Source organism: Vidua macroura, chromosome 10, assembly GCF_024509145.1.
Source record: "Vidua macroura isolate BioBank_ID:100142 chromosome 10, ASM2450914v1, whole genome shotgun sequence".
NCBI classification, from domain to species: Eukaryota; Metazoa; Chordata; class Aves; order Passeriformes; family Viduidae; genus Vidua; species Vidua macroura.
Window position 1 is genome coordinate 9,428,363 of NC_071580.1, and position 27,547 is coordinate 9,455,909.

At 49.7% G+C, this 27,547-nt stretch overlaps 3 protein-coding genes across 6 annotated transcripts in view; 2 read left to right on the forward strand and 1 right to left on the reverse strand.

Moving 5' to 3' along the window:
* Positions 1–4,600, forward strand: NPPC (natriuretic peptide C). The gene is made up of 3 exons (XM_053985856.1): positions 1–266; positions 1,703–2,006; positions 3,383–4,600. The coding sequence occupies exons 1-2, from the start codon at positions 174–176 to the stop codon at positions 1,991–1,993; spliced, it is 384 nt and encodes a 127-aa protein (XP_053841831.1). The 5' UTR covers positions 1–173; the 3' UTR covers positions 1,994–2,006; positions 3,383–4,600.
* Positions 4,601–12,388: 7,788 nt separating this feature from the next.
* COPS7B (COP9 signalosome subunit 7B) lies at positions 12,389–26,649 on the reverse strand. Of its 3 annotated transcripts, XM_053985850.1 has the most exons (9): positions 26,573–26,649; positions 24,119–24,514; positions 23,411–23,542; positions 20,041–20,216; positions 18,812–18,887; positions 17,171–17,259; positions 16,379–16,581; positions 15,037–15,142; positions 12,389–13,734 (listed from the first exon to the last, which is right to left on the reverse strand). In XM_053985850.1, exons 4-9 carry the CDS (start codon positions 20,200–20,202, stop codon positions 13,576–13,578), a joined length of 795 nt encoding a protein of 264 aa, XP_053841825.1. In that variant the 5' UTR covers positions 20,203–20,216; positions 23,411–23,542; positions 24,119–24,514; positions 26,573–26,649; the 3' UTR covers positions 12,389–13,575. The 3 variants fall into 3 exon arrangements, with proteins under 3 accessions (XP_053841825.1, XP_053841827.1, XP_053841826.1); XM_053985852.1 differs by lacking the exon at positions 26,573–26,649 and having other exon boundaries at positions 24,428–26,374; XM_053985851.1 differs by lacking the exons at positions 23,411–23,542; positions 24,119–24,514; positions 26,573–26,649 and adding an exon at positions 22,095–22,176.
* A 95-nt stretch (positions 26,650–26,744) lies between these two features.
* The window catches only part of PDE6D (phosphodiesterase 6D), a 34,855-nt gene continuing 34,052 nt past the window's right edge, over positions 26,745–27,547 (forward strand). The window contains exon 1 of one of the 2 annotated variants that reach the window (XM_053985853.1): positions 26,745–26,882. In XM_053985853.1, the coding sequence (XP_053841828.1) occupies positions 26,833–26,882 (50 nt within the window). In that variant the 5' untranslated portion in view covers positions 26,745–26,832. Of the gene's footprint in view, positions 26,883–27,073; positions 27,415–27,547 lie in introns of those variants that run through there. The other variant, XM_053985854.1, reaches the window with a different exon arrangement.

The following is a 27,547-nucleotide window of genomic DNA, read 5'->3' on the forward strand; positions in this document are numbered from 1 at the left end:
AAATGAATGAAGCAGAAAGCAGCCCAAGTTCACTAGCTCGGCACTTCGCAGGCGGCAGGAGGGACCTCGGGGCTCCGCTCTGAACTTTGACTCCTGTCGGTCCCGTCCTGTCCCCGGGGCTGCCCTCGGCTCCCCGCTGCCCCCCCGAGCCCCCTGCCGCTCGGCCCCGCAGGATGCAGATCTCACCCTTGCTGGCTGGTGGACTTTTACTCGCGCTGCTCTCCGTCAGGCTGGAGGCGAAGCCGGCGTCTCAGCTCCCACAGAAGGTACGGCTGGAGCTTTCTCCGGCTCTTCCTCCTCTCCCGATCCCGCTCAGAGTCCTAACGGCTCAGGGGGAAACGTGGGGTGCCTGTGGGGTGCCAGAGTCAGTGCAAAGAGGGGTTCTTCGCTCCGCATGGGCTGTTTGACTGCAAGGGGGACTCCCTGCTTCTCCAGGCTGTCCCGAACGTCCGGGGACATCCGCCCCAAACCAGAGGCTGAGTGGGACGCGGTGTGCCCCGGAGCCCGCGGGATCGGAGCAGGGGAGGGTGGCAGTGGGCTCCCCGGAGTCACCCTGGAGACCCCTCTGTGCCGGGCACGGGGGAGGGGGAGCAGAGCCGGAGCGGGGCAGGCAGCAGGTGCACGGTGGGACGGGGTGCGAGAGCAGAGCCCTCCGGGCAGTCCTGACCGAACAGGCCGGGCAGGGGCGCAGAGGTGGGTGTCCCTTCCCCGCGTGTCCCATGGGGAAGGGGCGCCCCAAATGAGAGTGTCCCAGGGATCTGGTTGTCCCGAGATGCTGAGGAGGAGGGATGTGCCCGAGGCACCCAGTACCACTGGGTGGTACTGTCCTAAGGTCTGGGCACAGAGATGGGGACACGGTCTGATGAGTGCCCCAGAGCAGCAGTGGGATGGGAGTGGCGCTGTCCCTGTAAGGCACTGGGGTGTAGGCTGAAGAAAAAGTGTTGATACAGGGGGATGTTGGGAAAATGAATGAGGATGAACATTTCCAGGGCTTGGCGGGCAGCAGCTCTGAGCAGGGAGAGAAATGGAAGGCCTGGGAGATGGGGGAACAGTGAGGAAGGAGGTGTGTCCCTCTAATTGTGGGTCAGAATTGGAGGATTGGGAGGACATAGAGAGCATTAACTGGGGGAGGGAGCAGCAGGGAGGAGGAACCCTGATCTCCCCACCACTGCTGGAGACAGTCTGCAAGGCAGTGGTGCACGGGGATCTGTGGGGCAGGACCCCTCCCCATAATCTGAAGAGGTCGTTAAACTGGTGAGGGATGCAGTGACCGAGGGGGTCTTGAAAGGAAGGGACCTGCCAGCTTTCAGGCCCCTTCAGATTATGGGTGGGGGGAGGACAGGATGGAATGGGACGACAGGATAGTGACAGCAGCACAGCTGAGGTGTGCAGCACCACCAGCCCTTTGGAGGGGCGGTGTGGATATGCACTGACCGGGACAGGAAGACACCGCTATGGTGTGGGTTAGGGGGATGCTCTGACCCCAGGGAAGGGAGCACAGATTTAGGGAGGGGAGAAGATGCTCTGGCCACTGCCAGAGCAGGGTGATGGACTGCACTGTCGGGCAGAGACCCAGTCGCGCGTTTGCATCGCAGGGGGGATACACCGACCCCTCTGCGCGTCCCTTACGGGGGATCCCCAACACTCAAGGGGATCGCTGGGGACGGCGGCGCTCTGACCCTCTCCTCCCCCCCCCCCACAGGCCTCCCGCGGGTCGGCGGCGGCGGCGGCGGCGGCGGCAGCGGGTCCGCCCGAGGCGGCGGAGCGGGAGAAAGAGCGGGAGAAGGAGCGGAGCGGCGGCGGCGGCGGCGGCTCGGGCCCGCGGGAGGCGCGGGAGGCGCGGGCCGAGGCGCGGCCGCGGGCGGGCTGGGCTCGGCTGCTGCAGGACCCGCCGGGCCGCCGCCACAAGGGCCTCCACAAGAAGGGCCTGGGCAAGGGCTGCTTCGGGCTCAAGCTGGATCGCATCGGCGCCATGAGCGGCCTCGGATGCTGAGGGACCCCTGGCGGTGAGTGCGCGGCCGGGGCGGGATGGGGTCGGGCCGGGGCCGGGATGGGGCTGGGGGGCTGAGCTCCGGTACCGCGGGGGATGCGGAAGATGCGCTGCCCTGTGAACGCGAGATGCCAGCGCACGGGACTGCAGGTGTTCATCCTGCTGAGCCTCGCAACCTCTGGCTTTGCTGGCGGGCAGAGGAGGACCCCAAAGTTGGCCTTATTCCATTCCCGTCCAGAATCCACCGGCCCTCCCACTGCCTTGCCCTGCAGAAGGGTCAGAGCCCCCAGCTGCTCCCGCAGCAGTTCAAACTGGATTCCCTCTAATTTGAGCTAGACCCTTAGGCTCCGGGGAGGATGCAGGAGGAGCTCCGGTGCAGCCACAGGTTCCTAGTTGCCCCCTCTGCTTGACACACTTAGGTGACCTATGGATAGGGCAGGGTACCCCTAGTGTGCCTGCAGTTGGAGAGTTAATGAGGCTCCTGTCTCAGTCATGCTCCAGTGCTTTTAATTTAAGGAAAAACAATACATAAATTCCCCCCCAGGTGTCTTCTAGGTGTGGTGACGGGCACGAGTAGCACTTCCCTAACTACAGCTTTGTATCTGAGCAAGTTATGGGAAGCTGGGAGAAGTTCCTCCCACAGTGCTTCACAGCCACTGTGTAGCAACCAATGGGTGAAGGAGTGTCACTTCCCCGAAGTGATGGGTTTGGGACAAACATGGCAGTGCCTCCCCTGCCAGGTCTCCCTGCGGGTACTGGGGGCAGTGAGGCACAGTTCTGGCCTGGCCCTGCCAGCAGGACACACACAGATGAACTCACACATCAGGAAGCACTTACCACTGCAGCCCAGGCCACTTGCTCTTCTTCCCACGGCCCAGCCCTGCAGTAACATAACTGGGCACAGAGGGGACTGGATCTCTGCAGGGCGATGGGAATAGCACAACCCAAAGGTGCCTACAGGATGCCAGTGCTGATCTATGGCCTTTCCTGGAGGGGTGGGTGCTGTTTCTCTCCTCCCTCATTTAGAGACTCCTCAATATTGCCAAGTATTGCTAGCTCAGGGCTCCAAGAGGAACACACATACCCCATGTAGGCAGGTCACACCCATTCTCTCTCATTAAACCCATCAGAACAAGGAAAAAAACTCCAATAGACCCAAGGGCAGGAGGAGCAGCAGCTTCCCTCAGCCTCTCCCCTGAACGCCAGCCAGAAAGCAAAGGGTGCACTTCCTTCCTTGCTTTAGCACAGGCAAAAAGCTCAGGGATGGCTTCTGTTGAGTCCAGCATCCCCCAGCCCCAGGCCACGGATACTTTGGCAGGGGTTTTGGCTGGGGATGGGTAAGGGGTGCTGCATAGCAAGTACTAATGGGCACTTTGTTCTTGTTCCTTGCAGGGCTTTGAGTCCATAGTCCACTTTTTCCTACCACGCACAGCCAGGCACATCCCCCAGGCAACACCTAGAGAAGCAGAGACCCCCTTGGAATGGACAAAAGATGTGGTTGTGTTTTTCTTTTTGGTACGAGGAATCATGGCACCAACTGTTTTGGTTTTGTTATTTTTTTAACAAGTGCTCTCTATCTTATATATATTATATATACAAACACTCACCAAGACAAGGGACAGTGCTTTTCCAAGAGACTGATGAAGCCAGCTGTATAACATTGCTGTTTGTAAATTCATGTCATGCATAAATGTATTTATGTTGTAAAGCTATTTATATATTGTTTATAAAGAGATATTTATAAAAAAATTATTTATGTAACTAAATGAAAAGTCAAGCATTGTAACATTTTTTGTCCTAAGTAGTTGAAAAACTTTAAAAAAAAATCATTCCGTGTGGCATTTTGTAACCTGTCTTTATTTATCAAATTCACATACAATTTAAATGTCAGATTGATTGATTTTAACAGAGCTAAAGAAGAAATTGTTCAGATGTTTTAGAAAAGTCAGGAGTGAGAGAAAGGCCAGCTGATATTTTAAGCTTTGATCCCACATGCAAAAGTAAACTTGTACCCAATCCTGTGATGCTCTGATGGACTGAATCCTGCCTGGCACTGCAAGACTCTGCAGACCCCAGCTGAGCTCCCTGCAAGAGCACACAGCCTTGGGCAGCACATCTATGCCCAGATCCCAAATGGCACCCATGGAAATGAGCCCACCATGGTTAACAGCCGAGCCCTGGATCGACAGCAGCGTGACAAGGGCAGCATCTGTCCCAGACGTGCTTTAACTGCTTCTAGCCCAAGCTTCAGCCCAAAACTGCAGGTCTATCGCTGGTGCCGGATGGAGACGCCGTCCCTGCTGCAGCAACAAAGAGCCTGCGCTGGATCTGGCCCCCGGCTGCGCTGGTGGGAGCAGAGCTTTGTGCCAGAGGCACTGCTATTCCAGGATCCAGTGGCCCACTAAGTGTCTTGTTGGTATTCCCATTCACCAGCCCTTTGCCACTAAGCTGTAAAGTCCCTTCCTCCAGTAGAGATTTATTTAACTGTGCCAGGGACAATAAGTAGACAGACCAAAATATCCCGAGAGCTGCCTGGTAAGGATTCATGGACACAGCTGTTGCTACAGCTTCTTGCTATGTAAAGTGCATGAAATAAATCGTTAAAATGACTCGGAGCTCTAAAGGAAACAGCAAGTGAGGGGGCGGGGAGTGCAGTAAACACGGAAACTCCTGCTTGAAGGCTCTTTGGTCTCATTCTTCAAAGAGGCCTTGGAAAAAAAGAGAGTGGCAGGCGCCCAGCCCAGCCGTGACAGGAGTCACAAATTATGCCCTGGCCATTGTAGTGGGCTGGGAAACAACGAGCATTATGTTCTGCTGGGCTCCGGCGCCTAGGACAGGGCAAAGAGAAAGTCACCAAGACCCAGAGGCAAAGCGATCCTTTTCCTTAGCAACCACCAGGAAACCATAGAAACCTCAAGCCAGACTCACCCCAGCTCTGACAGAACACTGGGTGCACAGAACAAGAGGATTCATCCAGACACCTGACAGCTCAATCATCAGGTTAGGAGTGCGTAGGGGATATTTCTGACCTCTCACGAGCACAGCCTCCGTCAGAGACAGGTACCCACCTTGCAGTGCCCACAGGATCCAGCTGGACGAGGAGCAGCAGCTGATGGACCACATAAGATGTTGCCTATGGGGAACAAAATCAAGATCCTGGCAGGGAGGGAGGCAGGATGGGCAAGTGGCAGCTCCCATAGGGAATGGCAACCCACTGTCAGGGCTCTGTAAGGCAAATACACCTGTGAAGGTCGCCCTTCCAGCTCCACACATCTTTAGAGGGAAGGAGGGGCTGTATCAGGAGCTCCTAAACAGATGCCTGTTAGAGGGGATTGTCCGCTGTGAACCTAAAGGACAACAAGGAATCACTTACTGTGCAGACCTTGCAAAGCCAGGTCTGAACAGAGAGGTAAGAAGGTGGTGCTGCAGGTCCTGTTTAAGGTCCTGGTCCTTGAGCATTAAGCCAGAGTAGTGACCATGACAGAGTGACAGGCTGGGATCAAGGTGGGGACAATCCACCTACCAGTTTTGGCTTTCTGCTTCAAGCCAGAGCTGAAATAAAACCACCTGCCTGGTGACAAAGGGGTTGTCCTCAACACAACAGCAGGAACTCAGCCTCAGGAATTCAATCCACATAATTTTACCAGCTAAGTGAGGCAGAACCTGAGATAAGGTTGGGAGATTGAAGATCACAGCCTGAGGTCATGTACAGTCTGGATTCCTGTTTCTCTTCGGCAGCATTGTCCAAGAATAAAAGCACAGCCCACAGCATGGGTCCCTTCCATCCACTGGGCTTCCTGGGAAAAAGCAAGCCCAAGGAAAAGGGCAAAGCTGTATGAAAAAGGCCATTAGCTTGGCAGAGAAGAGCAATCAGAGCTAGAGCTCCTGGTGCAGAGGGAGAGGATAACAGCTTGGTTCCTCACTTTCCTGCTTCTCTTCTGACCAGGGAGTCATCTGTCCCTTAGGACGTGGATTCCCACCAGCAGGACGGGAATATCGTGCCCATGTGTGGTGGAGCTGATGTGCAAGAGAGAAGGCAGCACTCAGGGGTGAAAGAACACTTGGGAAAGCTCAGATCCACTCAACCTCAGTCCCTCCATGGCACAGCCAGACCAGTGGGTCTGACAGGCAGAGAGTGGCACTGCCAGCAGAGGTCAGTTCTCAGAGCACTGATGAACACTTTCCTGCTTCACTGGACAAGCAAGAATGGGAATCAGAAGTGGCTCATTAGAACACAGCAATCACCCAAAATGGCCACAACTGAGTCTCCCTGACAGGGACTCAGTAGAAAACAAGAGCAGCAAGAAAGAGGGGCCACAAGAATGTAATTAAGAGGCAAGGAGGCATCTTGTGCAGCAAAAACAAATTCATCTCGCATCACTGCCTCTCCTGATATCCAGCTAGGTCAGATTCTCACAACATCCCATGAAAGGATCCATGGCCAGCCCTGGAAAACTCCCCTGCTACATCCCAGCCCAGACAGCTTAAGTGAACAGTTGTTCTGGATGCAAGGTGCAGCCTCAGGAGGTAGCATCTGATATCTCAACCACAGTCTCAGACAATAGCCTTTAGCAGAGGTGTGTACACACACCTGGAAGTGAGGGAAGAAGGAGTCCCAGGGTCCCCTGTCAAATTAGGTCAAATTAGCACTCATGGGATGTACGCATTTCCTGCACTACCAGCTGGATGAGCAGTAGCCAATTCAGCTTCCAAGTGGGAACACTTGTGACATGACGTAGGAACAGCCTTGATTTCTCCTCTCCAGGAGCAGCTCCTAGCAGGAGTTGAGCCATAGGCCCCCAGCCTGAAAAAGCACACAGCTCTCTAGTGGAAAAGGACAAAGAGCTTCCTCCAGTGTTGTAGTACAAGTGCCTGGCAAAGCCCAAACAGGCTGGAGCAGACCTTGGAGCACTCACAACAGGGACACTGTTGCCTTCTAATGTGTGGGAAACCTGTTCTGTTCCCCCAGCCCATATTCCATGTTTTTCCTTGGTACCATTCATGCAATTCTTCCCAGGTACTTATTGCTGAAGGGTTACAAAGTCCCATTCTGGTGACAGCAAATCCCAAAGCAATGAAAAAAAAGAGAAGCCCAGAGTCCCAGAGCAGAAGAGCAAAGGAATTTTCCATCTGGAAAGAGACTTGAGGCATGGAGTGGGGACTGCCAGGGGCAGCAACAAACATGCCCCTGCCACTTGCTCCAGGACTTCTCCAAGCATGGGCTGCTTCCCTCAGAATGCAGAAAAACAAAGGGAAGGGATCACAGGTCAACTTCCAGAGGGAGCCTGCACCTGACACAAGCATGATTTAAAAACAAGAAGGGAATTGAATTCAGGCCCCTTCCTGTCAGTCAGCAACTAACCTTGTCAGGAGGGATGGCAGCACTAACCAAATCAGGCAATTCATTAGGTTGGGGCATGCAGCAAAAGCCCACGCTCTCTGGAGCAGAACTACAGTGAAAATCCAGGGTAATGAGTTGCAAACTGCCTTTGTAAATGACACTTCTGCAGCGACTCCGGCAGGATGGGAAAAGAGCTAATAGGAAAATCATTAGGTAGCATCCCTTTGATATTGCTGAAAACAGCACAGGCTATTTTTCCTGCCCCCTCCATAATTAACCTGGTATATTACCCATAATACTCCAGGCTGATAGTCCCACAATGGACCATCTTATCTGCATCAGGGGAAAAGAAGGGTATGCTACATAAAAGGAAGAAGACTTCTGGAAAAGCTTAAAAGGTGCAAGATTTCCCCCCTACCGCACACGCACATCTTCTTCAACTCCATCAGCAACCAACCTCTGCCCAGCCAGGAGACCAAAACTCTGTTACAGTCAGCAGGCAGGAGCAAAGCTGTCCTGGGAAATGCAGCTGATCTGCCCAAGGTTGCTCTCTGCAACAGAGCTGGAAGAGGATGCAGCTCTGTGCTTTGCCCCTTATTTACAAACTGTCCTTGTCCTTGATTTCCTTTACACTAAACCAGGTTGCAGCCTGCGCCTCCTGAGATGCAGAACAGCTCTGAGGAGCAATGCCTACCCACCTGGCTTGTCTGCCAGCAAGGAGAGGTGTCATCTCAAGAGTCGTGATGTAAAAGGTACAGCATCACAGCTGGCAGGTGATCCTGAAGGAACTGGTGCTAACAGCTGCAAAGGTGACAATGAAACACCAAGACGTTACTTGCTGCATCAGCACAGAGCAGCCTTAGGACTGTGCTGATCATGAGACAGTGAGTGAAACATGAGGGCTGGTGAGATAAACAGCATCTTTGGGAAGAATCTGAAGGACAAGAGAACACTACTTCCAAACCTCATGCCCATAAAATACAGCCTATGATCAGACAAGCTCCAAACACCCACAAAGAGGCTGATCCCTGATGGAGCAAGGCTTTGCTAACCCACCACAATCAGCTCTTCTGGAAACACAGAGCTATCATGTGTGACTAGGGCATTTCAAAAATACCCAAATGAGACAGATTCCAAAGGATCTTTGAAGATCTGGAGAGGTGGAAGTGTGTGCCATCTTCTACTAGAATTAGAGCAAGCAAGGACTACTGGCACAAATTCTTTTGTGCTCTGTGGGGAAATACGTATTTCAGGACTGTTAAATGACCTTATGGCATCCCATTACTGCCTGGAATTTCCAGTGTGTATGTATGCATGTTCACTAGAGTAGGGACATCTTTTCTTATCAACAAGAAAATTCTGTGGTCACAGCTACCACACTCAGGCAATTTGCAGTGGGGCATGTCAAGAGATGCACACACTGCACAAAGAAGCATCCGTGCCTGTGGATTCATAGACAGGGAGCAAAGTGCTGCTCTGCCCATTCCTTTGCCTGGCTGACCAATTGGAGAGGGGAGTAGCACCACAGGAATGCTGAGAGGCAGGGTCAGCCCAGGCTAGGGGGTAAACACACACTCTCTTTACCATCACTTACCTCTGGGAGCTCTGTGGGAGGGCCAAACTTGAGGAACTATCAGCAAAATGTCAACAGTCCCTGAGAGACACGGACCTTTGTCATGGAGCAGAATGAAACACATGACATATTCATAAAAACTCTGCTGAGAAATTCAGTCAGAGTGTCAGGCTAAAATTCCATATTAAGAATACAAGGTTGAGGTTACAAGTAGGAACTGAGATCTCTCTAAACTTTAATTTATCTTTCTTGATGTCCCGGGTTACTCTCTCTCAGATTACACAAAAATATGCTATGCAGACTTGGGTTTTGGTTCCCTTGCATTAGGTCAGGTGTTATAGAGGACTTAGTGGGGTGGAAAAAAACAACAGGAAACTTTGTGACCAGGTGCCCAAGATAGAGTTATCTGGGTCTATTGTATTTGTGAGGCAGGCTCTTAGACTTCTCCATTTCCCTATGATTTAGAATAATAAAGAACAAGGCTGTTTTTCTGCATTGCAGTTTGCAACAGACTAAAAATAAGAATCCCCAGCACCAACAGCCCCACAAATGCACAAGTTTGGGCTGTTTTATGGTGCAGGGGTGGGCTTTGTGTGATTTCTGGCTTAGCTGAACTCATGTAACCCTGTACAGAACTGAAAGTTTAGGAAAAGTCTGGCTTGCCCATGTGATTTATGTTCTAATACAGCTATCAAAGATAAGGGCACCATTTCTTCTGTCTTCCCTGCAATGAGTAAGCACAAGCCTGCTTGGCACACGTGGACCAATGCATTTTGCGTTGGATAAGAACACTAAAACCAAAAACACCCTCTGGGTGTCTGCATCCTTTTACATTCTTTCAGGACCTGAAAGATGTTCAGCAAAATTCACTTTGCAGGGCTGGTGGGAAAATGGCCACTTCTTTCCACCACTGTCTTCTGTAAGGAACAAAAGCTTCACTCTCTCCAGCTTCACTCTGGAGAACAGCTCTGCAGGTCCTACTGCTGTATACAATCCACAGAGAGATACCTGCAAGCATCCATGGAATTTCCTAGGGCTGCACAAGATTGATTGCAGGACAGGTCTCAAATCTGAAGACAGAAGAGTCTATCAGCATCACTCCTGCTCTCAACACAAAAGTTAACATTCAACTTAACTAGGAAGGTGAGGAGGGAAGTAAAAGAAGAAGAAATTTTAATCCAAAACTTTTTTTTCTTCTGTTAAAGACTGACATCAGCACTGCTTTATTGTGTTTCAGAATTGCCTGATGTTAGCTGGTATCAAGCGAGTCTCGGCAGGAATGCCAGGGACATTTGTTAGCATGAGGCACAGCTTTAGGGCTAGGGCAGCCTACCAGCACTGCAATCAGCTGAGATCCTCTCTTCCATTTTCCAGCTCAGTGCTCAATTCCATATTAAACAAGCACTACTACAAGTGGAGCTGCAGAACACAAAGCTAGACAATAAAGCCCTGAAGAGCAGAGGGAAGGCAGTTTCCATCCACTTTCTCTCCCTCTGGGTGGAAAAGGCAAACAGAAGTTCAATAGCTCAGTCTGTCCTGCTGCAATCTGGGAGTGAGCTGCAGCTGGAGCATCCCATCGCTGCCATAAACCAAAGCAGGGCAGGATGCTCACCCTGCACCACGGAGCAGCGTCCAGCAGTGCTCAGACAAGCTGTGTTAGCTGCCTCCAGCAGGCACAGGCAACCCATGGGAGATTGCATCAAATCTGCCTCTGCTTCCACCTCCCACTCATCCCCATAGCAGTTCAGCTCCCTGGGCACTCCCCACTTGAAACTGCCCACAATTCAGCCCCTAATTCACACAACTCTGCTCTGAGTTGCTGCCCTTCCTGTAGTCAACAGGATGTCAACAGTCTTTATCTGTTGTCCTTCTCAAACAGCACAGCACCTCCTGCATCCTTGCCCGTTAACAACTCTGCCTTCTGCTTCATTTCTGGAATAGCTTCTAACTTTTTCCTTCAAGCCAGATTCATTAACCAGCTGCTGCAGAGCTGTTTGCTTCCCCCAGGTACTCTGTGCATGTCATTTGTTAATGACTCATCTCAGCCTGGGCTCATTGCAGACATCCCCCTCCTTTTGCAGCACCAAGCCCTTCGCTGGCTCACCAGGAAAGCCAAACATGCAAACAACTCCATCCCCACCAATATCCCAGTCCCTTCTCTGTCATCTGTCACCATCAGACATGGGACAGCTCTTTATTCAAAGTGCTATTTCCTCTCTTGCTGCTTTGCTGATCAAAGGCAATGCGAACCAAAGCGTAAATAAGATCCTCACCCCCAGCCAGGCTTTGAGAACAGCAAAAACATAAGAACAAACTCAAGAACTTCCAACCTCTAAAGAACCTTCAGCAAACTAATGTGACTCCTGTAACTGGCAGGGGAAAAACACCAAGTACACCAAACTCACATCTACATCCCCAGCAGACTGTGGCTTGATGAGGAGCTAAAATGATTCCCAAAGGCATTTGTATTCCTCCTGCCACTTTGCAGGACTGATATTAAAAATGGAAAGGAAAGAGGACCATAGAGCCTCCCTAGTCAAATCCAGTGAGGAAGTGGATGACCAGCACATTGCAGCTATCCACACAGCAAGTTAGAAACAGACACAGTCCATCTCCATCACACAGACTTGAGGACACAGTTTCCTGAGCTGTCAGCTGAATACTGGAAGAAGCTGAAACAGGAGCTAATACTGCCACTGCTTGGGGAACAGTTCCCTTGAGTTACTGGTGAAGGCTTTGTGCTCTGGGCTTATCCACTTAACACCCTTGTTGCATTTCTAGGAGGAGAGAGAGCTGGTAGAAAATCAGAAGCCTGACCAGAACCAAAAGTGTCTGGGACTTGACCCAGAGGAAGCTGGAGGGAGGGTATTTAGATCTTCCTCTCCAGACTGAAAGCTGGTGTGCCTCCACTGCAGGAGAAGAAAAGAAGAGGGATTTACTTTCACACGTGAGCAAGTCCTGTGACTGAGGACTGCAAACACGCAGATGGCAGAGTCCTGGTAGCAGTAAGAGGAAGGCATGTGCATTGCACGAGCAAATGCAGGTGACAGCTGGCTTCAGGACTGGAGCACTGTCACAGTCCTCTGCTTAAACAGCTCCTCTGCCTGCTCAGGAAAAGAGCTTCTCTTTACAGAAGTGAAATGCAGGAGCCAAACTACAAAGCAGCACTCTGCTAGATGCAAAGGAAGGAACTGACTGGCCTAAAAGCACAACTGTGAACCTTCCACAACCAGGCATCAAAGCTGTTTAGGCTCAGGACACGGGGCTCAGCTACCAGCTTTGCCACAGATCCTTCTGCACAAATCTGGACAAAGATGAACTACTGACAAAATGTGAAGAGGCTTCCCTGTCCCCCAGATACATCAGAGAGACCAGTTAGACCTTCGGTCAACATACACCACGAATCAAATAAATGCTCAAGTGAACAAGTGCCATTGGACAACAAGCCTAAAACAGCCTCAAGTCAAGACTCCAGACTCTGACATTAAATCAGCATTTTTAATTTTTTTTAAATGTACTTTTATGAATTGCTGTTCCAATGCTTCCCCCTTAAAAAAAACCCCACACCGTGCCAAACTAGGTGCAAATCACCTGAAGTTAATTTGTAACAAATAAAAAAACCCCACAAAACAAAGGCTGAAATGCTTTAGAATCACAATGTACAAAAAAAAAAAAAAAAAGAGGGAGGAAAATACAACCTGAAAGTGTTGAAAATTCAGAAAGACTCGTCAAGTCCATTGCTTCAGCAAGGGGATGCTGCTGCGACCCCTGCCAGTGGGTCCTGGGCCACCAGCCTGCCTCCATGCCAAACAGGCTCCTCTCCCACTGTCCCCAGCATCCAAGGAAGAGCGAATGCATTACCTTTTGAAGGTATCAATGGGGGAAACAATTCACAAGCAGCTCTGGGAGGTCACATCACATTCAGGAGGAATAGTTCCTAGCATGCCCTAACCACCTGCAAAGTCTGTGTGAAAGAGCAGCCTGCTTCCTCCTTATTGTACTGATGCCTCAGAGATGCAGAACAGTGCTTTAAATCTGTGAGAGATTAAAGGGCTTAGTAAGGGCAGTAAACAGACAGTTAAGTAAACAGCCCAGCACTGGAACTCATCTTCACAGAGCGAGGTAGTGTGAATTTCACCCCAGTTTAAAATAGACAGGGGTAGTGGAAAGGCTGAAGGCTTCCATGTAAAGCAGTTCCTGGCCTAGAAACCTTCCTGTGCTCCCTTTGGGAATAAAAAGATCTGTGTTGATGGCTTCCTCGCTCCCAGCCTGGCTTTGGTAGCCACACTTCAACTGGGATTCACATGCTTGCTATAGAAGCTCTCCCATGATCTGATTCAGTAGAGCAGCTTCCTCAAGGTTAAGCAGCAATGAACTAGCTGGGAGGGAGCAAAACGGTCCACAGATATTTTGTTTTTTTTCCTGCCCCTTTTGGTTAGTCCCTTTCTTTAAAAGTCCCTCTTAACAGGACCAGAACAGGAACACCCTGAAAACTCATAGGAGCTGCACAGTGTAACTTAGCCAGATGCTGCTAACTGGGAGCTGTTCAAACAGGACTTTTACTTGCCAGCTGGGAGGGGACTGGCCCAGAACCCACTGAAAAAGGAGACACAGGCCCTTTTTGCTCCTCCTGTTGTCATTCCTAACTGAATGACATTTAGATGGCATGTTCTAGTGACGGCCGGAGACCAGCCCTTTGACTTTGGACATCTTCTTTGTGGGCTGCCTTTGTTCTGTGTGTGGAGGGCACTCTCGCTCTACCAGCTGCTGTTCCATCTCCTGTGCCGACGACGAGGCTGTAGCTTTTAATGTTTTCTTTATGTTTGTGACCTGGCCAAGAAGAGACAGTGAATCAGCACCTGCTTCTTCCTCCCCTCACAGCAGACACTCTGTTCATAAACATTTTGAAAAACCCCTGGAGTTAAAGAGTGGAGATTATAAAAGAGACTCTCCCAGCAGTAACATGCTCTGCATTTCAGTTTAATAAAGGTAATGTTTCATCCTCATTTACAGACAGAGCTGATAGTATTTCTAGTCTGGAATAACCAGGGATTATTTTTTTTTTCCTAAGAGACAGTGGTACAATATTTTACCACCCTTCTGTCTGGCTGTAGGGACCTACTACTGCCCTGGTGCAGAAGAAGCCATCCTACCATTCTGTTAGCCAGAAGCAGGAAGGGGAAAGGAGACAGTGAAAGAAAAATCTACTCTCAGGACAGAACTCAAAAATCAAAAATGCCATTTGGCCTGTCTGACTACCTGAGACACACGTATTTGCTAAGAAGCAGGAACAGAAATTAGTTTCATGGAAAGCAGCAGTAATGTTTCTGTTACTCTGTCTGAAAAGGAGAGATACAGCACTAAGCACCATTCTCAATTCCCTGGAACTCTGCAGGGCTCACCACAAATACAGTGAGCAAACCTTCAAAAAAACCCCAAGGTTTGGGACTCAGGTGTGCCAACTCCAAGCCAAAGGCATCTGGCAAACCAAATGTGCTGTGGATACGGAACAAGCCTCCAAGCAGATGCAAACATAAACCTGCAGGGATGATAACCCCTGATGCAGTGTTTTGGGAGGCCCATCCCCACCTTCCCAGCGGCCGGAGCCGACGTTCGGACGGACGCAGGGCCGGGCCGGACCGCGGGCTCGTGCTGCCACCTAACGGCGGGAGCGCGCCAGGGCCCGGCCCGACTGGGGGAGCTGCCGCGGGCACTCTCTGCAAAAGCAATCGAGACTCCAGAGACTTCTAACTACACTTCCAGGTTTAACAAAGAGAAGTGTTTTTGAATTCCTGCCTGCCTTGTACGAAGGGAACAGAGTTGCAATGAAGATTTGTGGTAAAAGCACAGTTTTCCTAATGAATCAATACAGGAAACCACAATTAGTGCAGTAACCTAGCCTAAATTTATAAAAAATTATCAAGAGAAATTCCACTCAACTGGATGTCTGATGTTTGTGGTCTTGCACTCAGAAGCAGATGTGTTTTCTTTCTACCCCATGACTGATTTGCATGACTGTTAGCCTTCTTCTGAGAGCCGTGACCATCAACCAGGCATTTATTATAGATTATTTCCTTCAGCAAACAAACATTTATCCCACAGCATAGAGGCCTGAGATGTCTCTGTACCCACCTCCATCTCTACCTGCTGCTGAGTTCGGTGGTGGTTCTCTTTGTACTGGTTGGCTCTAAGTACTTGCTGCTCAATTCCTAAAAGAACTGCTTCACAGCCATCACACCTGCAAGACACAAATTATGTCAAACAGTGTTTACGAATTCTCCCTGGAGCAGCTCAATCAGGCAATCTGAAAAGTCAGGCTCATCTAAAAGTTTAAGAGATTATTAAATTTATACTTCCTGCTTAGAGTTGCAAAAAGCTGGCAAGAAAAAGCTTTGCTGCGTACCCAATGCATTTCTCAGCAGTCTCTGGAGTCTGTGTTACCCTTACCATCAGAGAGTAAGTGCAGGTTCAGTGCACTTTCATCTTCCTTTTCAGACAGAATTACAGCTTAAACAGGATGCAACACAGTATTCAAATGTAAAATTTTAAAATTATAGAAAAAAAGTAATATTGAGATAATCCTCCTGCCTGTTAAGTGTTCAAATGACAAGAGCACTCAGCATGTAACTCAGAACTGGAAAAGACAAAAAGGGAATTGGCAGTGAGTTCACTGTTACCTTCCAAACAATGCTGCAAGGTCCTGGAAGCTGTCAGAGCCCTCCCACTGTGATGGGACTGAGGGAGTTGGAGCAGAGAAGCAAAAAACCTGCCCCCACCACAGGACAGCATATTTGTCCAGCAGTTTAATTACTTTTCATGCACTCATTACCACAGCAACTAGGAAGCAATTCCCAGTCAGCTCAGGACCTGCCATGGACTCCACAGTCTATGCGGGAATTTCTTTAGGTGGGAAGGGAATCCTACAAAAAGATGAGAAACAGCTTCCTGGCAAAGGTACAAAGAGATAATACCACAGTCCCACTATAGCTGCAAACAGGCTGCATTTGCAGGAACAAAGAGAAGACAAAGCCACCTGAAACTTCAAACTTGAAGAGACATCCCATCGAAAGAGCTGTGATTCTCTAGAATTTGCCCACACAGTTCTCAACACAGTGAAAAAGGCTGAAAAGTAACAGTTCTGTCTTCATTATAAAGTGCTGCAGCTCCCACCACAGAACCATGAGTCCAGTTTGGCACCTCTTTCTGCAAAGTCCTCGACTTGCCACTGGGTTCTGCCATGTAAAAGCTACAGTGAGAGCAGAAGCTCACAGTATGGTAAAGCTTGGCTTGATACATAATGCAAATTGAATCCCAGATGGGATTTTGGAAAACTTGCCCAACGGACTCCTCCTCCAAGTGCCTACTTATAGCATAAGACTCCTGATTAATGGAACATAGTGAAATTGAGCCAGCACTTGAAACTGTGAGGACAAGCTATGTACAAGGAACAAGGAGGGTGGAGAGACTGCCTCACCATTCCTGGAGTGTTTTGACAATGTTACTGATGTCCTTCTTCTGAATGTCTCTGCCAATACAAAAATCCACCTCTAACACCTGGTTTCGTTGATCCAACTTCCCTTGGATAATATCTGTGTAAACCGCTTCAATAATGAGATCTTCCAGCTCCCTCAGATTCCTCATATCCAGGTCCTTCAGCAACACAGAATAGGGAATGCACTGAAAATAGCAAGACCAAGAGTAAGTTAACAGTCCTAAAGCAAAAATGAATGGCTAAGTCTCAAAAGGTTGAGACTCAAATGTTTATTGTATCCTACACTTTGACCTGCAGGTGCAGCAGTGACTGATCATGGCAGAACAAATGCTTGCCAGGCTATGAAATATTCTGACACAACTTTGGTAATTCCTGAAGCTTTGGTATAGTATAGCACATTCAAGAAGAAAAAAGGTAAATGGGACTGTAGAAGAAATTAAGAGTGTGGCATAATTTTCTCTAGAACAAAAAGTCAGTGTTTTAAAGAATGATTCTCTGTCTCCAGCAGTGAAAAAAGCCATACAAAGTTTCCCGGACCTTCCTGACCAATCTGGACATCAGTTCAGACACCCCCATGCTTCCCCCATGGAAGTCCACTAAGTCAATATTCCAAATGCACCAGGAGAGAGAACACTGTACCCTACATGTACCTTCCCAGAACAGGATTTTTTGTGAGTACCCATGCAGGCTGGTACAACTTCAGTGCTCTGGAATGGATGCCATTTTCTACAACAAAACCAAGAGACAACAGCTGTCAAACCCCACACATTTTACCTTCATTCGGGAAGCCAGGCTTACGATCGTCAAGTGTTTCAGCTTGTTTTTCTGAGTCGCTGTTAATTCAGGCAGGTTATCTTTGTTTGCTGTTAATGTCAAAAAGACAAGATTCAGGATTTAACTTTGAAAATTACATAATCCAGGCTGCAGAACTTCAGGCTAGTTATGCTACACTACAGCCTGAAATACTGAACACTTCCAGCTAATGTGGGTGCTGGCTGGTGAGCAGAGTGTGCTGCTGCAGATAAATTGGCACAACCAGGGAGAGAAGGGGACAAGTTAAGAACAACTTGGCAATTCCATTCTTATCTGCTTCTTTAGTAATTCTGGTTCTGGAATTATAAGGTAATTCATAACTGGTGCCTGGCCAAAACAGTTGGTCAATGGCTTTGTTTCTACCAAGTAATTTTTATTTCATTAACAAGCTGACAGAAAAAAAAAATCTTCCCCCTTTGCTGAACTGGTTGCAAATACAGCTGGTTTTATTTCCCTGAAGAGCTGCAGAATTTAAAGTGCAAAGTACCAAGCTGAGGAAGAGAGGAGAAATCATTAATCTAGATGGCCACACTGTCACTGTATTATATCCATGTGCCTCATGAATATTTAAAAAGAGAAAGGAAACTGGCAGCCCTCCAAAGCTAAGAAACTCTTTAAAATATCTACTTTAATGGAAATTAGTGTTTCAGGGCCACTCAAGTTCTCCCATCCATCCCACCTCATCCAATGCTCTGCATTTTGACTGCTTTTTCCCCTTTCTCTTTCTTCACTAGAAAAGGAAGAATGAACTGTGCTGTCACACAGTGACACAAGAGCCATGGACAGCAAGCACATCTTCTAATCAGTCACAGAATTCATGAGGTTCATGTTGCTCCACAGACACTGGAATTTCCAGTCCTTGCACTTACAGATGCCACTGCTCCTTACAGGAACTAGATAGCTCATCCACCACCCTGAGAAACAGCACTATGACAGAATTATTTGTCACACTCTGTAATGGTCTGGATGAGGCTGCTACCCACAAATGAAGCATTAAATTGTAGCAGAATGGAAGCATAAGCACCGGAGATAAAAGCACATTTCAACAGATACAAAGATGATTCACACATAGTCTTTCTAAAGCTGGATAAAAGTCATTATTTCAACTTGTATTCTAGCTAAGAAATTATTCACTTTGTTTCAGCAATGCCGTCATGGAATAAAATGTTATCTCACAAACCATATAGATTTTTATAAATAACACAGAACAATTTTGTCTAAGTTTTCTGCAGTTTCCATAACTGGTGTCATCTAAATTTCCATAGAGATGTCTGAAATTTCCCTCTACAGAGGTAAGTGGCCTGTGAACATCAAGGAATTGACTTGGTCAATTGAATTGGTCTGCTGCAGACCAATTCAACCCAGCAGTGCAGTCCCATCCAAACCAGTAGCACCCCAGAGACTCTAACCCTTCCTTTCATTTTTAACAAGCAAAAACCACACATGACCCAGACTCCATACAGACAATGCTCTTCCTAAGAAACTCTTGTTCCTGGATGCTTTCACCCAGCCACACTACAGCAGGCATCTAAGAAAGCAAAGAATTGCCTCTGACAATCCTAAAGGCAACCCAGTCCCACCCTCTGCAAACGGGTCTCTTACCTACATAGTCCCGGTAAGTTCCATAAGCAAACAGGTTCAGCAGCTGGAAATAAGCAGCATTAGACCCCTCAGCAAGCTGGATGGGGAGAAAAGAAAGGTCACACAACCCTGATAGGCACCTTCTCCAGAGAATGGTGTAAGTCTGCACAGGACTTAAGCAGAAAAGCAATTCTATTCCAAGCTGGACCCTTCTAAGGCCTCAAGAGTAGGATATTGCAGCAGTTTTAGAGTCAAGATGATCCAGTCATTTCTATGCACTGGAACTTAACTCCAGTTTGGACTGTCAACTGCTCTGTGTGGCAACTTGGGAGGTAAAAGAAAAAAGCAATTCTTAACTTCAGTTGACAACCTACAGGGCCTGCTCCTCTCATCAGGTGATAAGCAAGCAGGTAATGGGGATGGCTGGTAAGGATCCTGTGAAAGCTAGGACAGCTTACCTGCAGAGCCACCACAGCTTCAAAGCAAAGCAAGCTGGGACACTGTAACTGGAGTGCATTTGAAGGTAACAGCTCTTCTCTTGTCTGCAAACTCTTCACTGGAATAACAGCAGCACCAAGCAGTGATTTTTATTGATGGCGTTTTTAATACCATTAGCCGCACACAAACCCAGGAAAAAAACAGCACTTGTGATTTGATGCTGAATGACCACCGAGGTGCTTTTATGCATATTTAAGAGCCTGTTTGGAAAGCCAAACTTGCTGTGCACTGTGTTACTCCAGCTGCAGAGATACTCAGATTCTTTCATTGTACAAGAGGCAGGAGCTGGCAAAGCACTCTCAGCAAAAGCTCTGGAACTTGCTTTCCACCTTGGTTTGAAATGGTTTGGATTTGGTTACCACCCAGGCCTGATACACTAGACATCTGTTCACAAAGACTTTTGGAGAGCACTGAAGTTCTGCTTTCCAGGACAGTAAAGAAATAGAAAGGGACTTTTTCCTTGTTGGCTGCCAAAGTGCCTTCTTAAAACTGCTACTGTGCTGCTGCCAGGTTTTTGCTGTGTTAGCAATTGCCTTAAGGTAGCAAAGCTTTATATAGGTATTCTTTAACACCTAACATATACAGGCAAAAGCAAGGTCAGCCTCTTATTCAAAAACATCTCTCAAGCCAGGTAAGTTGCAGCAGGCCCTCCTAGCACAGAAATTTCACCCACAGTCTACCTGTGGAAACTTCTGGAGATCCCTTATACTGGTAGTGCAGAAGGGGCATTAGAATAAAAACTCAACTCTTACCTCTTTCACATTTGTTAACTCCAACAGCTCTCCAAAGACATAAACCCCAGGAGCTTCCAGCACTTGATTTATAAGAGCAGTCAGAGCTGAGCCACTTGTTCCTTTGGCTAGTAAAATGAACTGCTCTAGAAGATTGCAGGACGGCTTCTGTTCTCCTGCCATTCTAGGTTTTCAATCTGTCAGCAAAAGAACATAATATTAACACATCCTTTCTCCTCTGCCTGGCAGGGGACCAGAAGGTGCTCAGCAACATTTCAGCTGCCAGCCTTTTCTTCAGCATTCAGGGGGCAGGCCAAAAACCCAGCAGGTTCAACTGCTGATTTAGCTGGGGAGCAAGGATGACTTCCACAATTTCTAAGCAAAATTTCTGTCTGATCAGCTCCCTAAAAGGATCTGCTTTTGCAGATCCCTTCTTATAAGACAGGAGTTTAGATTTCATGTTGTTTTCAGACTTTTCCTTCTAGTGATGCTGCCAAATAATGCCAACTGTAAAGATGCTTATTGATACACTTGACTGACTTTCTCCTTCCTCATTACACAGCTCCAAATCAGCAACCAACATAATTCCCTATGAAGGACTGATGCACCCTATATGCCCACACAGCACACCTTTTCCTTTGACTCTGGCTATTGATACACTGTGTTTCCATAATTCCCATTGAGCCCAAAAGGTAAAAAGAAGTGGGGCCTGTAAGCAGCTCCCCTGTCTGCACTGTGCAGTTCAAGTGCTTGGGGTTAACTGGGAAGCTTAAGTGATAAAAATACCCTTTCTACAAAGGCTCTATTTAAGTCCCTGTAAAGAGAGGTCTTTGTCTTCAGCTGCTGCCTGACATTTCTGGTGTGCACGCTGTCTCCCAGCACCAACATGTTGCTTTTGAAATGTAAATCACTATTTATTAACTAGTTCCACAAAATGAGCTGTTTGTTTACAAACAACTAAGACAAAACTTCCCAAGCATGTTATTCAGAAAGCAAACAAAGAACTTAGCAGATAAGGGAGGTCTTGTGTTATGTTTGTATGGGATAGTTATCAAGCAGAGGGTATAACCTTGATGAAAACCAAACACCAGAGAACCTGTCTGGTTCTGTGTGACCCACATGAGCTGGGCCCACATCCACCCTTGTGGGGGCAGCACAGTCATACAAGGGCTTTGCTGCTTCACCAGGCCTAACCAAATTAAGGCTTGTGAAGGCATCACAGCTTCCTGTGTTAGTCAACTTCTAAAAATACACTTTACTTTGTTCTATTACACCTGCAGGTACAAATGGTCTCAGCTTTAGAGGGCAACCTTTAGCAGTCTCCACACTGAGATATCTCAGCCCCCAAAGTCTCTCTGGGATTCTTTCCACCAGAGGCACAGCACAGCCGGCTGAACAGCACCTCAGCTCTGACCCAGGAACCCCTGCACTACAGAAGGTTCGGTGTGCCTGCCTAACACATCAGTGTGCTCCCTCTGCTCACAGAGAGGGCAATTTCCTCACGAGAGAATATGGATTGACTGTGCTGGGAATGAGGCTCAGATTTCACAGTTCTATTGTCCTCCCTCACAGGTAATCAAACCACACGCTGGTGTATGAGATTACAAAAGACTGGCTGGCTGAATCCATGCTCTGCTGGGAAAGAGATGCCAATTCTCTGCCCCTTTCCAAGTAAATGTTCGGACAACTGCGGTGTTATTGTAACGTGTGTGTGCACACCCGTGTCACAGGGAATACCTCGCTGCTTCCACAACCGACTTATCGCGGTGAGAAGTGACTGAAATACAGCACACGCTCCAACGTAGCTTGTCCAAAGACTACAACAACCCAAGCAGGGGAACAAGCCGGGCTTCTCTTGCGGTCAGGCCTTTCTAAGGTAGCTCACGGAGTTTCAGAGCGGGAAGCGGCCCGCAGACCCTGCAGCAGGAAGGCGGGGGTTTGTCGGCCCTGCCGTTCCCCCCAGACCCCTGGCAGAGCCCTCGGGCCCTACCGAGCCCTGCCGCAGGGGGTAATTTACTGGGAGTCCCTCACCGCCGCCCCTGTTCCCGGGAGGCTTCTCCCAGCCCCGGCATTACCTCTCCGCTCCCGGCCTCCCGTCCCGCCGCTCCCGGCGCCGAACCCGCCGCGCCTCAAGTCGCCATGATGGCGGCACCGGTGTCCGCGCGCGGCTCCTTCCCCAGCGGAACGCGCGGGCCGCGCCGAACGTTCCGCCCGAACGTCCCGCACGGAGCGGGAGCCGCGAGCCGGCATCCCGGGGATACCGGGATGGGGACGGGGCTGGGTGTGCTGGCACCTATAGAGCCATGGTCCAGCAGCCCATGGAGCAAACTTCACTTGCTTATGCTGCAACAACTGCTCTGCTGGGTCCTAGCAGCTGTTCCAGCATAAGCAAGTAAAATCCCTGCCTCTCTTTTAGGGGATACGAGGTCCTGTGGCAGCATCACAGGCGTTTGCACCCCAAAATAACCCGTGCAAAGGGCTGCTGTTGTAAGGCCACTTCGTTATTAGAAGTGGGGCCATTATAAGATTGAATGGTTGCACGGAGCACTGGAACGGACTCGCCAGGGAAGTGATCACAGCCCCAAACCTGGCAGAGCTCAAGGAGGGTTTGGATAACACTCTCAGGCACATGGTGGGATTCTTGGGACTGTCCTGTGCAAGGATGATCCTTGTGAGTCCCTTCCCACTCAGGATATTCTATGATTCTACCAGCTGAGCCTCTCGGGCCAGTCCTCCTGGGAAATAGCAAGAGATGGAGTGAAGATAGAACTGATTCTGAACTCCATAGAAAAATGGTCCATACAAACGATAAACCAAAGGGCAGAGCTCTTGCTGTGACATGGGGGAGCAGGGAGGGAACTGGAAGGGTTAAGATCCTCCCCAGGGCATAGATCAGGAGCCAAAAGATGCTCGAAGGGGTATCAGAATGAGGGTGGAAACAAGAGGGAATTGGGGATTGTTAACCTTCCCAAGGTTTGTAGGCTCATCAATGCCATGTTGTGAATAAAATGTGCCTCTGTTAAAAATCCTTCAGCTGAGAGCAAAGTGCTTCTGGCTTTCAGTCAGCAAGTCTCTGAAGATCAAATCATGGACCAGGAGGGGGGAACTTTCAAGGAATGAACATCAGAAGCTATTAGGGAAACTGATGGGGCTTAGCCTGTGTCTCAGAGCCACGGCCCTAGGGTCCCATCATCCATCAGAGAAGGGGTGTCAGACAAGTGCAGAGATGCAGGTGTTGGAGTGCTGTTGTGACACTCTGGGCTTCACAGCAAATTGGATGTAAAAAAACAGGCCCTGCGCAACAAGGGAACTCAGCCAGGGCTATAACAAGCCAGTCAGTAATTTACTTAAGCCACACTTAGCCCTCATCTGCACAGGGAGGGAGAATTACCTCTTTAATCACATTCTAACCAGGCCCTTCCCCACGGTTCCTGTCATCCTGCAGACATGCTGGAACAGTTGCCTTGGACAAACAGCGTGTGGCCTCTTTCTTCCCAACACTTGCTAAAGCTCCAATTCCAGGCTGAAATAGAAATGGAAATATATGATTGTGAGCTATTTTCCATGGATTCTGCAACCTTTTGCTAGAGCCTGTGGGTAAAAATCATCTGCTAGCCCCATGTAGGTCAGCCAGGAGTCCCTGTCCTGATACCTCCCAACTGTTGACAGCCAGCCTGGCTGGCTGACCTGGACTTTGGAGGACAGTGTCAGCTAAGCTCAGCTTCTGGGACGGATTTTTGTTTTTAAGAGGAAAAATATGTGTATGTCCAGCTGTCTCATTCCCTTTTAAACAGCTATTGCAACCTCTTGCTCCACCCACGCAGCTCTCTGTGTGCCAGGAGATGTTAATCCATTTTATCTTTTAATGTTGGCATTATCTCTTGGCTCACCCCACCTCTTCCCCTTGTGATTCTGCAGTCCAGGTCCCTTTAAGGCAGCACATAATTCACCTTATTTCCCTGCACTGCCACAGTAATGTCCCCAAGCAGTGGGGTCCTGGACCCCCAGACTTTGAGGACACCTGACCTCACCAAGGAGAGGGCCAACAGTGAAAACACTTTTGTGTTTCTAATATTTTTCCTTATATTTCATTACTCACCTGTGTGTGCTTCCACAACCCTTCATGCATTCATCCTCATTCCCTGCAGCTGCCAGCACACACCTCCAGAGCATGATGGAGGGGAGCTCCCAGGCCCTACTGAAAAGTTTCCAAACTCTCTTTATTTCCCAGGATCCAGGGACTAAGCTGCTTGCTGGACTCTCATCTCAGCCAGGCAAGGAGTGATGTCTGGGTGGTTGTAGATGTGAAGTTGTACAGCCTCTTCCATCAGGTTGGGGTGGGATGAAGCCCTGGTTTACTAAAATATCTCCCAGTTATGCTGCTCTGCAGAAACACCAGCTCCTTTACCTGCACCTTGAGAACAGCTGCTGGAGAAGCAGAAAACAGGCTGGAGACATCTTCTCACCTGCAGTGGTTGCTCAGAAGCTGCCACACCTGCCAGAGATGTGAAGGAAAAGCTTTCAATTCCAAGTGGCACCAAAGGATAGAGGGATTTGCAGTAACTTTCTTGCAAGGAGATTTTTAAGATGATGTGCTCAAGAGTGCTGTTTGTGTTAATGCAGCCCAAGGACTTTGAGAGATCCCAGGGTTTTTGTCACTCTGAGTTGTGCCCTGCACTAGTCACAAGAGCTTCACACTTCAGCTATGACCTCTTCTGTGATTTTCAGAAGTTCATGAATGAGAGGCCTGTGCCTCCCTTTGGGAATTCTGAGACTTGGCCAGGAAATGCAAAGGCTCCAACTCGAAACTCCACAAACATCCCTACTCCTGTGCTAGAGAAGCCCTTCAAAGCTGCAAGAATTCCCTTCTATGAAATCCATTTGGTCTCTGGCTCCTTCATCTCTGAGGAGCCTGAACAGGATTGAGTTTCTTCCAACTTCTGTAAACCAGCATGTCCTACTTCTACCTGGCAGGCTCATTTCCTACACACAACCACTTATTTCTGCCTTTTCCAGGTCTGCTTTTGTCTTGCTTGCCTTTTCTCCTCATCAGTCTTTTCTCCTCGGTGATCTTTAGTCCCTCCTCTTTAGACAGCATGCAATTCCACAGCCTAGCTAAAATCCAGGATGGATTCTTAATAAAATATAGATTTATATATTTGCACAGCTCACCCCTGGCACTCTGCCCAGACTCAAAATGACCCCTTCATACACTTAAACTGATGGTGGGAAATTGAGCATGGATCATATACATAAGGAAAATAAATGCTGCCTATTTTTATTATTAAGATCTCTTGTCAGGGATACTGGCAGTGGCCTCGCCCTTATGTATTAAATGCAGCCTTTATTAACACTTACAGTCTCCACTTTTGTACAGTGGGTGATTTGGAGGCAAGCAGAGCCATGAGTGTATTGATGGCACCCTGACTGTTCACTGGTCCTCATTTGAGGACTGGGTTACAACTGCTGGCTTTATTTTTACCATGACTTAATGCTTTTATCAGTTGCACTCAGATTGTTAACAGAGGGGTTAATTAGCTCATGTAAAAGAGCAGCCTGGCTCCTGGGATGTGCTAACAAACCAGACTTTCCCCCCCACAATCAACTCTGCTACACAAACATAAAGGCCATGAAGATGATTAGAGGGCTAGAGCACCTCTTCTATGAGGAAAGGCTGGAAGAATTTGCATTATTCAGCGTGGAGAAGGTTCCAGGGTGACATTATTCAGGCCTTTCTGTCTGTACCTGAAGGGGTCCTACAAGAAAGCTGGAGAGGGACTTTTTACAAAGCAATAGAATTCTAGTGATAGAACAAGAGGAATGGCTTTAAAATGACAGAAGGCAGATTTAGATAGAAGGATGAAAGTATTTCCTCTGAGGGTGCTGAGGCACTGACACAGGTTGCCTGGCAAAACTGTGGATGCCCCATCCCTGAATGTGTTCAAGGCCAGCCTAGATGGTCTTTAAAGTCCCTTTCAACTCAAGCTGATCTGTGATTCAAATTTCTGCAGCATAAAGAAGGATGCCTTTGTTCCAGGGGGTAGCACACTATTTATCTTAAACCTTCTCCACAATGCTGGTCCTGTTGGCTCCGGCCTCGGGACACGCAGAATCACAGAACTGTTAGGTTTGGGAGGGACCTCTGGCGATCATCCAGTCCAACTCCCTGCCGAGGCAGGGTCAGCTGGAGCAGATGACACAGAAGTCGTCCAGGTGGGTTTTCAAGGTCTCCAGCAGAAGCTGCTCCGGGTCTGAGCAGCCGGGTCCCCAGCACCACCCGAATTCAAGGGCGGAGCTCCGCCGAGCAGCCCCAAAGACGAAACCTCGGGACCCCCACTGCGTGGGGAGAAGCGCCAGCCGAGCTCCAGCGGCTCGGGGCCGTTCGGCCGCCGCTGACTAGGCCCGGGACGGCTTCTCGCCCCCTCGACTGCTCCCCGCTGCGGCCTCCCGGGCCCGGGGACCGCCCGCTCCCCCTGCCCGGTCATCCTGCGGCGCCTCCACCGCGGCCACGTCAGGCCCAACCGAAGAATCTCCGCGACCACTGCGCACCCACCCTTGAATGAGGAAGAGCGCTGTCTGATTGGTCAGTAGCGCTGTCATTCCTGCGCCAGAAGGCGGGGCGAGGTGGGGCAGCAGCAGCTGATTGGTCGGCACGGCGGCGGGCGGCCGCTGGCGGCCGCTGGGGTTGGTTGCGCCGGGCAGTGGCGGGTGCGCGGGAGGGAGGGGCGGGGGGTCCCGAGGCTCCGCTGTCACCGCCGCGCTCCCGCCAGGCCCGGCCCAGCCCCGTCCGCCCGCCCGCGGCGCGGCAGGACCATGTCGGCCACAGACGAGCGGGCCAAGGAGATCCTCCGCGGCTTCAAGCTGTATCCTCCGTGCGGGGGCCGTGAGGCGGCGCGGGGGGCGCGGGGATCGGCGTCCCGCTGTGGCGAGGCCCCCGGGGCGGGAGGGAGGTTGCCATGGCAACGCGGGTCTCAATGGCGTCCGCACTCCGGTGGTGGCGGGAGGGTCCCTCAGGGCTGGTACCGGCCCTGAGCCGGCTGGGGCAGGGGGACAGGGAAGGAGGCCTCATGATGCCGGGGCCGGGGTCCCGTCCCGGCCATGTGGGGTGCCGCGGGTGAGGGGGTCCCCGCGGCCAAAGTCCTCAGCCGGGTGGCGGCGACCACCGCCCCTGCCCGGCGCTGAGAGGGGCTGGGCCGGGGGCGGCGGCCCCGGGCAGCCGGAGCCCCCCACCCGCAGCGAGGACAGCTTACAGAGGGCAGGTGAAGTAGCTCTGCGCCAGGAAGATCCGATCCCTTTCCCTCCGGCCTGCCCTTAAAGCACCTCTGCTTGGAAGGGAAATACCTGGTCGTCAGGTGCAGGAGCAGCTAAACACCTTGTTCCTTGTCATACCGTGAGGTACTGGCACATGTGTTGGTCGTGCAGTGTCTTTTATTGCTGACGTATTCTGCGTGTAAATGCCTTTCTGTGCAGCTCGTTTAAAAACTTTTCATGTGGCTTTCAAAAAGCATTCTGATTTTATGCCTGTGGT

Excerpts from the sequence above, each read along its gene's own strand:
- NPPC (XM_053985856.1), top strand. The coding sequence starts at position 174 with ATGCAGATCTCACCCTTGCTGGCTGGTGGACTTTTACTCGCGCTGCTC. Across the intron at positions 267-1,702 it reads CGTCTCAGCTCCCACAGAAG|GCCTCCCGCGGGTCGGCGGC; the intron begins GTACGGCTGGAG and ends CCCCCCCCACAG.
- COPS7B (XM_053985850.1), bottom strand. The coding sequence starts at position 20,202 with ATGGCAGGAGAACAGAAGCCGTCCTGCAATCTTCTAGAGCAGTTCATT. Across the intron at positions 18,888-20,040 it reads AGTTAACAAATGTGAAAGAG|CTTGCTGAGGGGTCTAATGC; the intron begins GTAAGAGTTGAG and ends CTCCCCATCCAG. Across the intron at positions 15,143-16,378 it reads GTCAAAACACTCCAGGAATG|GTGTGATGGCTGTGAAGCAG; the intron begins GTGAGGCAGTCT and ends TGTGTCTTGCAG.